General features: G+C 43.8%; 2 protein-coding genes across 2 annotated transcripts; both read left to right on the top strand.

The window, feature by feature from the left end:
• Nucleotides 1–748: 748 nt before the first annotated feature.
• Nucleotides 749–6,241, top strand: guca1b (guanylate cyclase activator 1B; the record flags this gene model as incomplete). Its single annotated transcript, XM_080533553.1, has 5 exons — nt 749–949; nt 1,233–1,382; nt 4,580–4,694; nt 5,258–5,368; nt 6,186–6,241. The coding sequence occupies 5 exons, from the start codon at nt 749–751 to the stop codon at nt 6,239–6,241; spliced, it is 633 nt and encodes a 210-aa protein (XP_080389679.1).
• Nucleotides 6,242–7,349: 1,108 nt separating this feature from the next.
• On the top strand, nt 7,350–12,554 carry oard1 (O-acyl-ADP-ribose deacylase 1). The gene is made up of 5 exons (XM_080535226.1): nt 7,350–7,499; nt 10,004–10,169; nt 11,137–11,195; nt 11,379–11,491; nt 12,032–12,554. The coding sequence occupies exons 1-5, from the start codon at nt 7,452–7,454 to the stop codon at nt 12,177–12,179; spliced, it is 534 nt and encodes a 177-aa protein (XP_080391352.1). The 5' UTR covers nt 7,350–7,451; the 3' UTR covers nt 12,180–12,554.
• The last annotated feature ends 2,065 nt before the right edge of the window (nt 12,555–14,619 follow it).

Genomic DNA, 14,619 nt, shown 5'->3' with positions numbered 1-14,619 from the left:
AGCAAGTCATATATATTTAGAGTCTATACATTTTTGAGGGCCTGTGAGAGTCTCATACATGTGTTTATGTTACACATGGTGTACTTTGTCAAGAAAATACAAAACTTAGAGAGCATCAATACCATCCTATTTCTCCTCAATATTGCATGTTCCACTTCGCTCTAGTTCGGTCTGACATTTCTTCAATGCCCTCACAATTGAATGTTAACCTCCTTACAGTGATAGTGAGGACCTGCTCTGATGATTTTCTGTTATTGTACATGGAGGCTGAGGAGGACACAGACAGGAGGAAATATTCACACGATCTCTTTCTGAACTAGGCCTAATTGATCCTGACATATGTGTAGCCCATATTCCTAATCTCCTCTAGTCATCTGATCCATAACAGTCCCATCACCAGTCGGAGCAGAGTTAGCAGACGAGTGGAAACATTTACTCAGCTTGTGCTGTCTTGGGAATTGTCCGTACCTTAGCAGAGGAAATATTAAATTATTTCAGGGAGACAAAGGAGGACGAGATTCAACATTTGCTGTTGTGAAGGTAATCATTGGGACATTGGGACATTGGAGGATCAAAGAAATGTGTGGATTGTCGAGGTAGGCCTTACAACTCTATAAAGACCGGGAAGACACAATCTTCAAACACCAGGGACAGCATCTTCAACTGAAGGCTCTAATCAAAAATGAGGGACAAACACAACACCGTTCACTAAAGAGTCTTACCACTGTATCTCAGGATTATTACCAGGATGGGTCAGCGACTGAGTGAGAATTTTGATACAGACAAGGAAATTGATGCAGCAGAACTGCAGGAGTGGTATAAGAAGTTTACGGTAGAGTGCCCAAGTGGAACCCTGTTCATGCATGAGTTCAAGACCTTTTTTGGAGTAACTAATAGCAGGGCAGCGGATTATATTGAGAACATGTTTCGCGCCTTTGACAAGAATGGGGTGAGTAGCTCACAGATTACTGTCATTTGATGGTCCCTGCCTTTTTAGGGCCACAGTATCCATGTGTTTTTTCTTTTGGTTTGTTTTTTTAAAAAGATCACTGGTTTGGACTTTCAATGTTTATACATTGTTGAATGCGTACCATAACCTTTTCTGTTTACACTAATCAAACCCAAATTGATTAAACAATTATTAATATATTTGAAACTTAAGGAAAGATTTACCTTTGGGTCTTATGGCAAAGTATCAATATTAATTCTATACTTACTTTCTTTCTGTACAGGACAACACAATTGATTTTCTAGAGTATGTTGCAGCCTTGAACATGGTCTTGAGGGGCAAGTTGGAACATAAGTTGAAATGGACTTTCAAAATGTACGACAAAGATGGAAGTGGCTGCATTGACAAGACAGAGCTGCTTGACATCATAGAGGTAATAATAATACCCACTGTTTCTACTTATAACAAGATTAGTGTATGATGATACTATAAATAAAGCATTTTTATAAACATGCACTGAATCAGCGGGATAAAATGTCCCTCTAAAAAGCTGGCCTAGTTGTGTTTTCGTTTAGTTGTTAGTTTGTGTTTCCAGAAGGATTTCATTCTATCATTACTATATCTATTATATATATTTTTTTAGATTTTATCCCTTTTTCACCCAATTTGGTAGCCAATTTAACCCAACTTAGCATCCAATTATCCCCTGCCTATTGTATTGGATCCGCCGCCCGACCCCGTGGCCGGCAGTCCCAGAGGAGGGCGCCAGGCAGACTAGGCTGACTGGCTCCTCGAGCCCAGTACCGTTATTCCGGCACCCCAGGGGGCGGTGTTGCGCGACGGATCCTAGTCCAGAAATACTCCAAACCCCCCCTCGGAAGCGGCCGGCCAATATGCCGCTTCCCGTGTGCCTCGGCCATTATCTGGATCTGGCGAGCCGGGATACGAACCCCGGCCCCGGTGGGCAGCATGCACTAGCGGCCAGTGCGTAGACCGCTACACCACCGCGGGGCCTACTATATCCTCTTCTGTCAGTACACCAACAACAACACAATTTCACCATTAGTACAATGAGAACCCTCATCTATACATTGACATTTACATTTTTGGCATTTAGCAGATGCCTTTATCCAAAGCGACTTACAACAAAAATACATTTGTCAAGTAAGTAAATTATCTATCCATCAGTCATCATAAGAAAGATAAATCTATGCTAGGACCAGGGGCCAAAAATTACAGTAGAGAAACTGTACAGGGTGGTAGTGGGGATGAAGAGGTCTTTAGGAGGGGGGGTTGACCATTGCTTGCAAGTAAGAGTGGCTGTTTCCAGTAGGCGAGCACCAGGGTCTGATGCAAGCTGCTACCGGGAGCCAGTGAAGGATGCAAAGGAGGGGGGGGGGGGGGGGGGTAACATGGGAGAAATTGGGGAGATTGAAGACACCAGACAGAAGTTTTATGGTGGAGGCTGGGAGCCCAGCCAAGAGTGTGTTGCAGTAGTCATGGCGGGAGTTCACAAGTGTCTGGACCAAGAGTTGTGCAACTTTATGAAGGAATGGACGTATCTTTTTAATATTTCATATTTCATATTGAGAGGAAGAATCTACAGGAGTGTTTTGTCGCTGTGATGTTCGCCGCACAAGATAAGTGGTTGTCAAGGATCACCCCAAGATTCTTGGCTGTCTGGGAGGAGGTCACGTTAGAGTTCTCTACTGTGATAGAGACTGTTTCTACTGTCTCTACTGTGATAGAGACTGTTTACCAGAGAGGAAGATCAGTTCAGTCTTGTTTTGGTTGAACTTGAAGTGGTGGGCTGACATCCAAGCAGTCTGCAAGACACACAGGGACATGTGTCGCCACCTGTGAATCAGAGGGGGGGAAAGAGAGAGAAAGTTGAGAGTCATCTGCGTAGGTAGGAGAAACAATGTAGGGAAATTACAGAGTCAAGAGATTTGGTAAAGAGAGAGAACAATAAGGGCCCTAGGATGGGACCCCAGTAGTGAGGGCTCATGGAGGGGGGGGCGGCTGTGACGCAGGAGGTAGAGCCGCCGTCTAATGATCGCAAGGTCGGCAGATCCGCGGTTCGAGCCCCGGCTGGCCACATGTCGAAGTGTCCTTGGGCAAGACACTGAACCCCAAATTGCTCCTAGTGAGCGGGCCGGCGCCTTGCATGGTAGCTTGCCGCCATTGGTGTGTGAACGTGTGTGTGAATGGGTGAATGAGAGGCCGTTGTAAAGCGCTTTGGATAAAGGCGCTATATAAGTGCAGTCCATTTTCCATTTCATGGAGAGGACAGTAATCCTCTCCGTATGTCACCTGGTAAGGGTAGGATGCAAACCAGGAGAGTGCAGAGCCAGAGAAGCCTAGTTCTGAGAGGATGAAGAGAAGGATCGGGTGGTTTACTGTGTCGAATGCAGCAGACAGGTCCAGAAGAATGAGAACAGATGAAAGAGAGGAAGCTTGAGCAGAGTGGAGGACCTGCATGACAGGGACGAGAGCAGTCTCCGTGGAGTACCCACACCGAAAGCCAGATTGGTGAGGGTCAAGAAGATTGTTCTGAAGGAGATAGTGACACAATTGGTGAGAGACAGTACGTTCAAGGGTTTTAGATAGAAAAGGCTTGACTCTGGCTGTCTTAAAGGCAGCTGGGACAAATCCTGTGGATAGGGAGGACTTGATTATGGTGGTAAGGAACGGAAGGAGGTCTTTGGAATTGGATTGGAGAAAGAAGGCAGGTGGTTGCCCACTTGGATGTGACCAGTTTTAGAATATCATCAGGGGAGAGGGAGGAAAGAGCTGGTAAACCAGAGACCGAGTATAGCACAGTGGGTTTAGGAGGAGTGGTAGCAATGTTGGCGAGAGGTCGAGAGAAAGAGCTGCTAATGTCATCCACCTTCTTTTAAAGGGAGGTGACAAAGTCATCCCCAGACAGAGAGGAGAGGGAGGAGGTGGGTTGAGGATAATGTGAACATGAAAATACATGGTGTAAACAGATTATTAATACAGACAACTGCTAGAATTCCCAATCACATTTTAATTGATTGTATCCATGTCTATAATATCCTTTCTCATTAAGCTTGTTTGATCATTTGTCTGTGCACACACACACTGCCCCCCCCCCCACCCACAAACACACACACAGCTGGTCAACAGTGCCTACACAGTAATTAAATATGACACAAGTCCACTGTCAATTAAATTCTAGTCAAATCTGAATGTGATATCAAAACTACTGGAGAGTAAATCCTGTCTCCTGTATAAAGTAGTGTTATGCCTGCCCAGCATAGTAAAGGGAGAGTTATTTATTGTTTTTCTATTTATACAATGACAAAAAAGACTAAATAAAAATAAAAGGCAAATTGCGCAGGAGAGGTTAAGAATCCCGATAAGGCTTGTTGAGACGCCTCCCCACAAAGGTAATACAATTGTATATACAGTATATGGATATAAGAGATCTGCTATCTCTCATTTGGGGTTTGACTTCAGCGTTGTGGCCACTCTGGCAATGACATTGCTATTTGAAAGCATGGTTATATATATATATATATATATATATTATTATTCAGGAATAATAAACTTGATTGAAACTTAAAAATGATGGTTGTTTATTACTGTCCTGTATCCTTCTCTCAGTCCATCTACCGCATGAAGAAAGCCTGTCATGGAGAACTGACTGGGGATTGTAATGAAATGACTCCAGAAGAGGTGGTGGACAGGATATTTAAGCTGGTGGATGAAAACGGGGATGGTGAGAGTGTTTCCTTGACCCTCAATGTTCTCTGACAGAACAACTGTCCCTAGCACTGGCGGACTCAGTTGAAAAACGTCTGTCTTAAGTGCCCTTTTGAGTGGCAAAAATGCCCTTTTGAGTGGAAAAACGTCGCACTAAAGTGCCCTTTTGAGTGGCAAAATTAGAGGATGTGCCCTATTGGCTGCCCTTCCAGTGGTCTAAACTTGACCATGTGTACTGATGGGGTCCCATGTTGTGCATTAGGTGCCCTTTTTTTCTTTGCACCCCTGCTCTTCAAACAGCCTGATTCCGCCACTGGTCCATAGGATGGCTTAGCAGATCCTTATAGTGATGTTGTCCTGAGTTGTTGCCCATGTTACTGAGTGTGTAGCCAACAAAGGTAACTCTCCACCAAGGCTAGCATTCCAAATACTTCTATTTCAAAGCCCTTTTCAAAAAATTACTTTGGCAATGGGTGAAGCTTATGTTTTCCTCTCAGTATATATATAGGTCATTTATGCCCGAGGTCTGTGTCTTTGGTTTTGGCAGTGAGTGATTCTAACCCTGTCTCCTCACTTAAGGGGAGCTCTCTCTGGATGAGTTCATCGATGGGGCGAAGAAGGATCAGTGGGTGATGAAAATGCTGAAGATGGATGTTAACCCTGCGGACTGGATGACAGGGCGACGTGAGAGTAAGCGAGGCCTGGAACATCAATCAATCGAGTTTATTTCTATAGCGCTTTTTACATAGTAGACAAATGTCCCAGTGTCCCAAAGTGCTTCACGACAAAATAAAACACAAATAAACAAACAACAAATACAACACAAACAATATGATCTAACACCCAAATCATAAACCCCCCAGTGCATGATCTATGTACCATGGAACATCGACTCTTTGTCAAGAGGGGGCCCTTCCCTCTCTCTTCTACAGTACCATAACTCGTGAGCATAGAATTATAAGGTTCTATCTCCGATTACGGTAGTTCAGAGATATTGAGCGTCAACGTTTTTACATTCCATTATGTTCTGTGAGATGGAAGCTTTGTATTTGATTAATTACTAACCAAAAAATGTCTAAATTTTAAAAATAACACCACACAGGCATTAATAAACACCTAATGGATCAGATTATGTAAAAAACTCAAAACCAAAAATGGAGATAGAACCTTATAATTCTAATGTCACGAACTGTCCTTCATTTCATTTTCAACTCTATTAGCCTTTGTTTCCCCAGTCATACTGTATGAATAGTGCCCTTCTGTAGTTTGGTCTACAGGGGCCAGTTGTTAGAAACTTTTAATCTGGATCAGTATGATCCCAATTCTTTTTTGCTATCCAGGATCAGATCTGGCTGGTTTTGAGTCGTAAAGGGGAATTCAGCCAGCTCGATCTGATCCTGGATAGCAAAACGGAATTGGGATCATTCTGATGATGCACACATTATCAACAAACTAACAATGAACTGCAACTGTTTGATTTTTCTTTTTGTATCCTTTATTTATTCAGGTCTAATCGGGTCTAACCCTGACCCTGACCCTGACCCTGACTCTAACCCGGATTGAGATTTAAAAAAATCTCTTTTACCAGAGAGATCTGATGCAAAGGCGCCAGCAAGCAATCATAATCACATGATGTGCAATTTAAGAGTGGTAACTTGCTACTAATGGGTATGTAATGGGTATTCCACTGCAATCATTCTATTAAGCTGAGAGGCATTGACATGAGGTTTCATTCAGTGTGTATCACTTTTTGTTGCGATTCCACGAGTTTCAATGTTCACAATGAATAGATCAGAATACAGTAGATACATTCTATCCATAAAGAAAGACGATACATCTTCTTCTTCTTTTTTTTAAAGACACTGTAGGCCTACCCTTGTAGTATTGTTTTTGTAAGAGATGTATTGCATCTATGTATTGCATGTATATTTAAGCAACTTTTTGTGTATTGACATGTTTACTTTGAACAGTGAATGTGTCATATGAAAATGATTAATAAACAGCAGTGACTTGAATGTGTCTGATTTATTTGATATGGATCATTTTAATAATTTTAATTTTTAATTTAATTTAGGATACAACCAACATGTTATCAAGCCAGTTCAACAAAAGGATATTATATTATTAATACATTAATTAATTTAATATTAAATAATAACGCCTTTGTCAATGTTCACTTCGAAGACGGTGAAGCCTATTTCCCCCCTTTATACTCCATGACTGGTGGTGGCAGTAACGCACGCCTATTTGGTTTACACAGCGCATAACCAAAGAAGATAACAAGGCAAGTTCAATTGCCAAGAATATGCCCAGTTCTTTAAAACAAAGAGGATGAAATCCTACGTACTCTCTTTGTTTAAAACAAACTCTTCTACTATTCTGTGTCTATGGTATTTTAGCCTTAGCCATTGGGGCAGACGATGACATGACAGGAGATATTAGGCTGCGTTCGTAAATTCGCTCTGGAATCTGATCAGCACTCATGGAATGCCTCTTGTCCAATCAAATGACTTGGTCCCTTTATAACGTTTGACCCAGTGTTCGCTCCGGCACTCTCAGAACGAATTTACGAACGCATCCATAATGATCTCCCGCGCGTGACGTCGGCTTCCGGCACCTGGAATGAAATTAAACAACAATGCTGGTCTAAAAAGCTGAATCAAATCCATAATCCACTTGGAAAAATTAGTTTTCTTTCAAGAGTGTTGCTACCGGATTCACCGACAAGACTCTCAGCTCGCCCTCTACCTGTTTAGATTTCCTTTGAACACTCATGTCAACTGAACCAGACGAGCCAGAAGCAGCTACCTCTGTGGCTAAGGTAAGGAGCTCTGCGAAGGAGGTCTATTTATTGGCTGACACACATCATCAATTCCTGAAATAAGTAGCTAAACAATGTTTGCAGGCCTTATCTAGATGACTTGCTCAATACATAGTTGTTCTGAATGGCACAACGTTAATTATATGGGGTTAATAGATATAGATATCCTTCTCAGGTTTCATTGCTAGTTGATGCTTCGTTCATGGAGGAGACATGTGTTCTCTGTAGCCCCGCCCACCTACACCCGGGCAATGTAAATGTCTCTAATGAGGATTCATTCAAAATAAGAGAGCCGTTACTGTACAAAACCATTTTTTTTCCAAAAAGAAAATTGCATTCTAGAAGTGTTGCACAGTAGAGGTACCAGAAATTAATTGAAATCTTTGAAAAATAGTTATAGCTATCACACTCTATATGTGCATGGATCAAGGACTTCCTGTCTGACCGCCCCCAGAGGGTGCGGGTGGGCTCCCACACCCCCACAGCCCTCAGACTCAGCACTGGGTCCCCCCAGGGCTGCGTGCTAAGCCCCATCCTCTACAACCTCTACACCTACGACTTCACCCCCGTCCACCCCAGCAACTCCATCGTACAGTTTGCAGACGACACCACCGTGGTGGGCTGCATCTCGGGGGGGGGGACGAGGCGGCGTACAGGGATGAGGTAGAGCAGCTGAGCAAGCTGTGCAAGGTTAACAACCTGCTGCTGAACCAGTCAAAGACCCAGGAAATCATCGTGGACTTCAGGAGGAAAAAATCTGAGGTCCAGCCCCTGCTCGTCGATGGAGGGAGCGTGGAGAGAGTCTCAACCCTCCGATTCCTGGGGGTGCACATACAGGATGACCTGTCCTGGAAGATCAACACAGCAGCCATCATCAAGAAGGCACAACAGCGGCTCTTCTTCCTGAGAGTCCTCAGGAAAGACCACATCGGACAGGAGATGCTGGTGACCTTCTGCTGGTGACCTTCTACCGCTGCGCAGTGGAGAGCATCCTCACCTACTGCATCTGCATCTGGTTCTCCAGCTGCACAGCCGCAGAGAGGAATGCGCTATAGAGAGTCGTGAGATCGGCCCAGAAGATCACCGGCGCCCCCCTCCCCTCTCTGGAAGAGCTGTACAACACACGCTGCCTCAGGAAGGCCTCCAAGATCTCCAGAGACCCATCCCACCCTGGGTACGAACACTTTGCTCGGCTGCCCTCGGACAGGCGGTTCAGGACCATGTTCGCAAGGACAAACAGACTGAAGCTCAGCTTCTACCCCAGGGCCATTCAGGCCCTGAACACAGCAAAGACCTAGGTTCTAGGCCCTGGACAATCTAGACAAATTGATGGCAGCTACTAGATTGAAATCAAGTGTAATACTGAAACACAAATGTGTACATTTCAAACCTGCAAACTGCGACACTTTAAATGAATGTGCAATAACACTATGTGCAATATGACAACCCTCGGGTACATAAGGTTCAGAGATGGGAAATGTTAGAATAGGTATAGCATAGCATAGAGTACAGCACAGTGTTTTATTTGTATAGTATAGTATAAAAGCATAGTTTATTTATGTAAACCAGCTCTTTTCCCTTCTTGTTTTTAGTTTTTTTTTCCTAGCACCAGGGGAGCCCCCCCTCCCAAATGTCGTTGTTTGGTACCTGTACTATATCAATGACAATAAAGACCATTCATTCATTCATTCATTCATTCATGTGCAGTCTATTATTATATTATATATTAGATTAGATTAAACTTTATTGTCATTGTAGAGTACAAATACCAGACAATGAAATGCAGTTTAGCATCTAACCAGAAGTGCTAAACCATATGGCAAGTACAGTAGTTTAGAGGTATATACAGTTATGAGCTATGTACAGTTAAGGTAGTAAGGTAGCTATACAGATGTATAAATAGTGGCTATATCAAAAAGAGGTATGTGCAGTGTGCAGAAATAAGGTATGTGCAACGGTAGTATGGTGTAAACAGTAGTAGTGCAAAGGGTAAATGAGTGTTCACATTGACCAGGGTGTGTGCAACAAGCAGACACTTATGTGTCCTATGCACTGCAGATAGGCCACTATGAGCTGTATGGATGGAGTAAATAGCATCAACATTTGATATTGCTTTATACTCTACTATACTATAAATGTATTGAGTATGAGTTTTCTCTCGAAATGTTGTAGAGTAGAATGGTACCAGAGATTAATTGAAATCTTTGGGAAATATTTCTGTACAATGTAGTTTATACGAATATAATAGGCATATGTAAAATCTAATTGTAATTACAAACATTACTTTTCCAGTAATTTTGTCATTATTTAAAAAAAATTGTTACCCCATCACTTTCCATTCATCTGTTAACTTGCGCTTTTATTTTGAATCCACGAAATCGGCGAAAAGCGAGACCGGAAGTCGTATTGACAGATCAGGGAGACTGTACTGTATGGCTGTTCTGTGCATCGATAGTATAACACATCTATGGTTCTGTGGTATAATGCTGTCCTCTTCTGGCTAGTCCGCAGAAGGCAGCTGGAGCCTGCGCCATGTGAAGGGGGATCTGTTCTCCTGTCCTGCAGAAGAGGCATTGGCACACTGCATCAGTGAGGACTGTCGTATGGGGGCTGGCATTGCAGTGATATTTAAGAAGCGGTTTAATGGAGTAGAAGAACTGAAGAAACAGAGTGAGTTCTGTATATGGGTCAAAATACTGCTGCAACAATAACACTGTACAACTCCTCCTACAGCTGGGGACCAATAAACTATCTATCTATCCATCTATCCAACTATCTATTAGGGATGCTCCGATCTGGATTTTTGGGGCCGATACCGATCACCGATTTTTTTCCTCAAGATCAACCGATACCGATACCGATTTAAAAAAAAAATACATAACTGTAGGCCTACTGACTGGATAGCCTACATATTTTTTGCTTTTTAGACAAAAGTTTTGATCCATTAGGCACCAAGCAAACGCAGACCCATTTTTATGGCATAGTAAAGGTCTGGCCTATCACCCAGTTAGGGCCTGAAGCCCAAGTCAGTCGATATGGCTGTATAAAAGACATCATAAACGTGGCTTCATGGTTTACATACTGTTACGTCCTCCTATGTTTTCTGTTCAGTTATCTGTCTTCCCCAGGGGGGGGGGGGAGGGGAAAGTTTTTTGCGATCGGCCAGTTTTACCGATCGAGTCATTTGGAGTGAAATCGGCCGATTTAAATCGGTGGCCGATAAATCGGAGCATCCCTACTATCTATCCATCTATCCATCTATCTATCTCTCTATCTCTCTATCTCTCTATCTTTCTATCTATCTATCTATCTATCTTCATTACTGTTCTTTGGGTGCCTGCCATGTCCCCCAGCACTGACAGACAAGTACAGTTTGTCATGGTTAAATACCCAGCTAGGCATGCCATGTCTCAGTGTTGTCATTAGACACTTGGCTAGTATGGATGATGTTCTGTTAATGGATGCTTAGATTATGGGATCATTCCTCCGTTGGGACCATGTACACTGTAAAATGTACACACTCACTGCAATGTAAGCCGCTTTGGATAAAAGCGTCAGCTAAATGGCATCTACTATTATTATTATTACTATTATGTTGGAGTTCTGTCAATTATGTGAACTGGTTTTATTTCCACAGAAAAGGTGCCTGGGCAATGTGCCGTTCTGAAGGACGGCGACCGTTTTGTGTACTATTTGGTAAGGTCATCTTTGCACAAGAATACAGACAGAAATATACTGTATACTCTCTGGGGAAATTGATGGGACATCAGAGATAATAGTAACTGTCCGTTTCCCCCCCCCCTATAATCAGTATCAACCAGCAACTCTCCAGAAATCACTTATTATTTTTTTTCTGCCTCTGTGGTGTCCCTATTTCAGATTACAAAGAAGAAAGCCGGCGACAAGCCCACCAATGAAACCCTTCGACTGAGCCTGAAGGACATGAAATCCCATTGCACAGAAAACGGCGTAACCGGGATATCAATGCCTCGGTTTGTCTGAGCCCAGTCTGAACCATGCTAATGTGATAAGCAACCTTGCCTGAGACCTGAGGCTGTATTAGCTTTGCGTTAGCCCCCGTCCGGTAATGGAGGTCACGTCTGCACATGATCATATATTATATACAGTACCAGTCAAAAGTTTGGACACACTTCCCCGTTCAATTGAAGGGGGGAAAGTATGTCCAAACCTTTGACCGGTACTGTACGTTCGAGGGAGGAACGCATGATTTACTGGTATCTCATTATGGGCTTTACCACACTACAGCGGCGACCCCGCAATCATGCTGTGTCCTGGCGGCTCTGACATCCTCTCACACTGTCGTTTACTGGTACTGTTCCAGAAACTATGGTGGCTGTGTAGCCAGAACAGCCCAGTATAGTATAGCTCAGCTCGGCTCTGTGGTGTGAATCTTATCAGGATCGATCGATTGATTGAGTCATCATCACAGCCAAGTCGTCCTTAAAGTCGGTGGTTTCGTATGCTGAATCAACTTTTTGATTTGGTTACTTTTATTTTCTCCCCCCCAACAGAATTGGCTGTGGTCTTGATCGACTGAACTGGACTGAAGTGTCAGAGATACTGAAGCAGGTCTTCCAGGACACAGGTATCTGCATTACTGTCTACACCCTCCCTGAGAATACAGTCCAAGAGAACACGTCCAAGAGAAAACGACGCTAGCGCTGATATTTACTGTAATCCAAATGAAAGATTGTATGTACATAGGGTCATTTTATGACAGTTACCTCTTTGTTGAAGTCTGTGTTTTTTTTCTTCATTTGAGGTGTGTGTGTGTGAAGTGAAGCCTTATGTTAGCTTGTTCAGTGAAACTTCATTTCAAACCTTTATTTAAAAACTCGACTGAGGTCACCCTCATTTACAGTGACGTCGAGTGTACAATAGAATAGTGATCATTAATATAGACGGGCAAACAAACAGTGAGCAAGACAGGATTAAAGGAAAAAAAAGAAAAAAACTAAAAACAATTGCAATCGGTAGAATACAGTTTTTGCATCAGGAGTTTAAAGGTAGAGGCAGAGGGGAGGACCTCCAACCGGAGAGTTTGCTGCAGAGTGTTCCATGTATTAGGGGCATCAATAAAAAAGGCTGTTTTACCCAGGAGGTCTGAACGCGCATACGGAACCCGAAAAGAAAGCCAACTATTAGATCTGGTCACATAAGTACCAAGACTCCAGTCTAATAATGATGAGATATAAGGAGGAAGCTTGCCACAGATGGCCTTAAAAACGAACAAGTTCCAGTGGTAACTGCGCCTCAGAGAAAGAGAGGGCCAGCCAACCTTGTCATGAAACTAGATCATCTCAGGACTGATTCAAGCTTCTCAGGAGTGTGTGTGTGTGTGTGTGTGCCTGTACAACGTTTGCTAAATGTTTTACTTTCAAAAGGTAGACACAAATGTACACTTAAATATCTCCCCAACTGTTTGTAATGTATTTAGTTTGTGTATCATAGGGGTAATCGCTATAATCGCTATATCTGTAATTCCACATTACCTCGTCAGTTCACCTTTGAATGGCTTAAATTTTGTGTTTCAAAATAATAAAATCAAAATTATTCTTCACATTTCACTTTTGTTCTTGTAAGATATACCGTATACTGAAGTTGACTGGATAGTTTAGATGGCATCATGTCATTATTCAATCACTTTGCTTAAGTTGGAAAAAGAAGAAAGTGTGGTCTTTTCCGTCCAGCCATTCCAAACAGGACATACAGTATCTTGCTTTTTAGGATTAGGTCGTCAACTATATAAGCCCTATTTCATGAGCGTATTAGTGAACCTATTTCTCTGGACACATTGTGCCGTGCAAACATAACATAGCTATCTATAAGGCTGGTGAAACCATGGCTTTACCGTATTCAGAGACAAGCTCGATACTATTGATCTTGCAAGCAACTCTTAATGCAACTCTAATGCCATGACCATCACAAAGGCTGGTGGATGCAGCTGCTGCAGATATGGCAGAGGTATTGTGTGATGTAATATTGATCTGAGAGTCTATTGTACTCTAAAGGAGCAGAGAGAGACAAAAGAGACCCGATGTAATGGAGGGGAGGGGTGGGGGGGGGCGGGAATCTGACACCACAAAGTCAAACCCCACAGATCAATTTTCTACTCAAATATGAGAAAGCCATTCTTTACATTAGATGAAACATGAACCGGGTATACACAACTGCTAGCCTTACCTTCATATGATTGCCTTATACTTTTGTGTGTGTGTGTGTGTGTGTGTGTGTGTGTGTGTGTGTGTGTGTGTGAATAATAACTAGATTTAACAATTGACAATTATGACTTCAGATTGGCTTGTGGTAATTAGCATTAGCATACAGCTAGCGAGACGCCACAGTCTCCCTGCCTGGGGGAGGGCTTGGAGAGAGGAGTAGTGTGCCCCCCTGTAGCCACACTTCCCCACGACTCTCCCATCGGGGAACTTCAATAATTCATGAGGAGAAGGCATCAGCCGCTGCGTACTGCGGCTGCCTCCCTGCCTGCCTGCCTGCCTGCCTGCCTCCGTATTCTCGGCTGGAAGACTGTGCTTCGGCATCACTGCATACGACCCCCCCCCCCCCCCCCTTCCCCCCTCCTCCTCTTCCTCTTCCTCCCATCCCCCCTCGCCCCATCCCCCCTCGCCCCACAATTAGACTGCGGACTGCTGCAGCACCACCTAGCCGTTCGTTCTGCAGCTCTGGGGGGGAGAGATCTCCCTTTTATCTGCCCCCGCTACCTGACACCTCACCGTGCCGCGGTGCCTCCCGGACAGAGATGCTGTCGGTCGTCTCAGGCGAGGACGCTGCTGCCGTGTGCCCCAACGGCAGGCAGCTACCCTCTCCGCTCCTCTCTGAGTTTGTCCCATTTGTCTTCTAGCAGCTCATTGATTTAGCTTTTCTTAGGCTCTCCCCTCCTCACAGTCACTCTCTTTTTTCGCTCATGCGCTCCCCCTCCATCCCTCCCTCCCTCTCCCTCCCTCCCTTCCTCCATCCCTCCCTCCCTCTCCCTCCCTCCCTTCCTCCATCCCTCCCTCCATCCCTCCCTCTCCCTCCCTCCCTTCCTCCATCCCTCCCTCCCTCTCCCCTCCCTCCGTTCCCTCTTTTTTTTTCACAT

Source organism: Nansenia antarctica (genome assembly GCF_963989245.1).
Source record: "Nansenia antarctica genome assembly, chromosome: 6".
NCBI classification, from domain to species: domain Eukaryota; kingdom Metazoa; phylum Chordata; class Actinopteri; order Argentiniformes; family Microstomatidae; genus Nansenia; species Nansenia antarctica.
This window is presented reverse-complemented; position numbering and strand designations above follow the sequence as displayed.

Bases quoted from the DNA above. Each gene is read 5' to 3' on its own strand.
- oard1 (XM_080535226.1), top strand. From the start codon at position 7,452: ATGTCAACTGAACCAGACGAGCCAGAAGCAGCTACCTCTGTGGCTAAG. The intron at 10,170-11,136 runs GTGAGTTCTGTA...TTATTTCCACAG, and splicing joins AGAAGAACTGAAGAAACAGA to AAAAGGTGCCTGGGCAATGT. The intron at 11,492-12,031 runs GTTTGTCTGAGC...CCCCCCCAACAG, and splicing joins ACCGGGATATCAATGCCTCG to AATTGGCTGTGGTCTTGATC.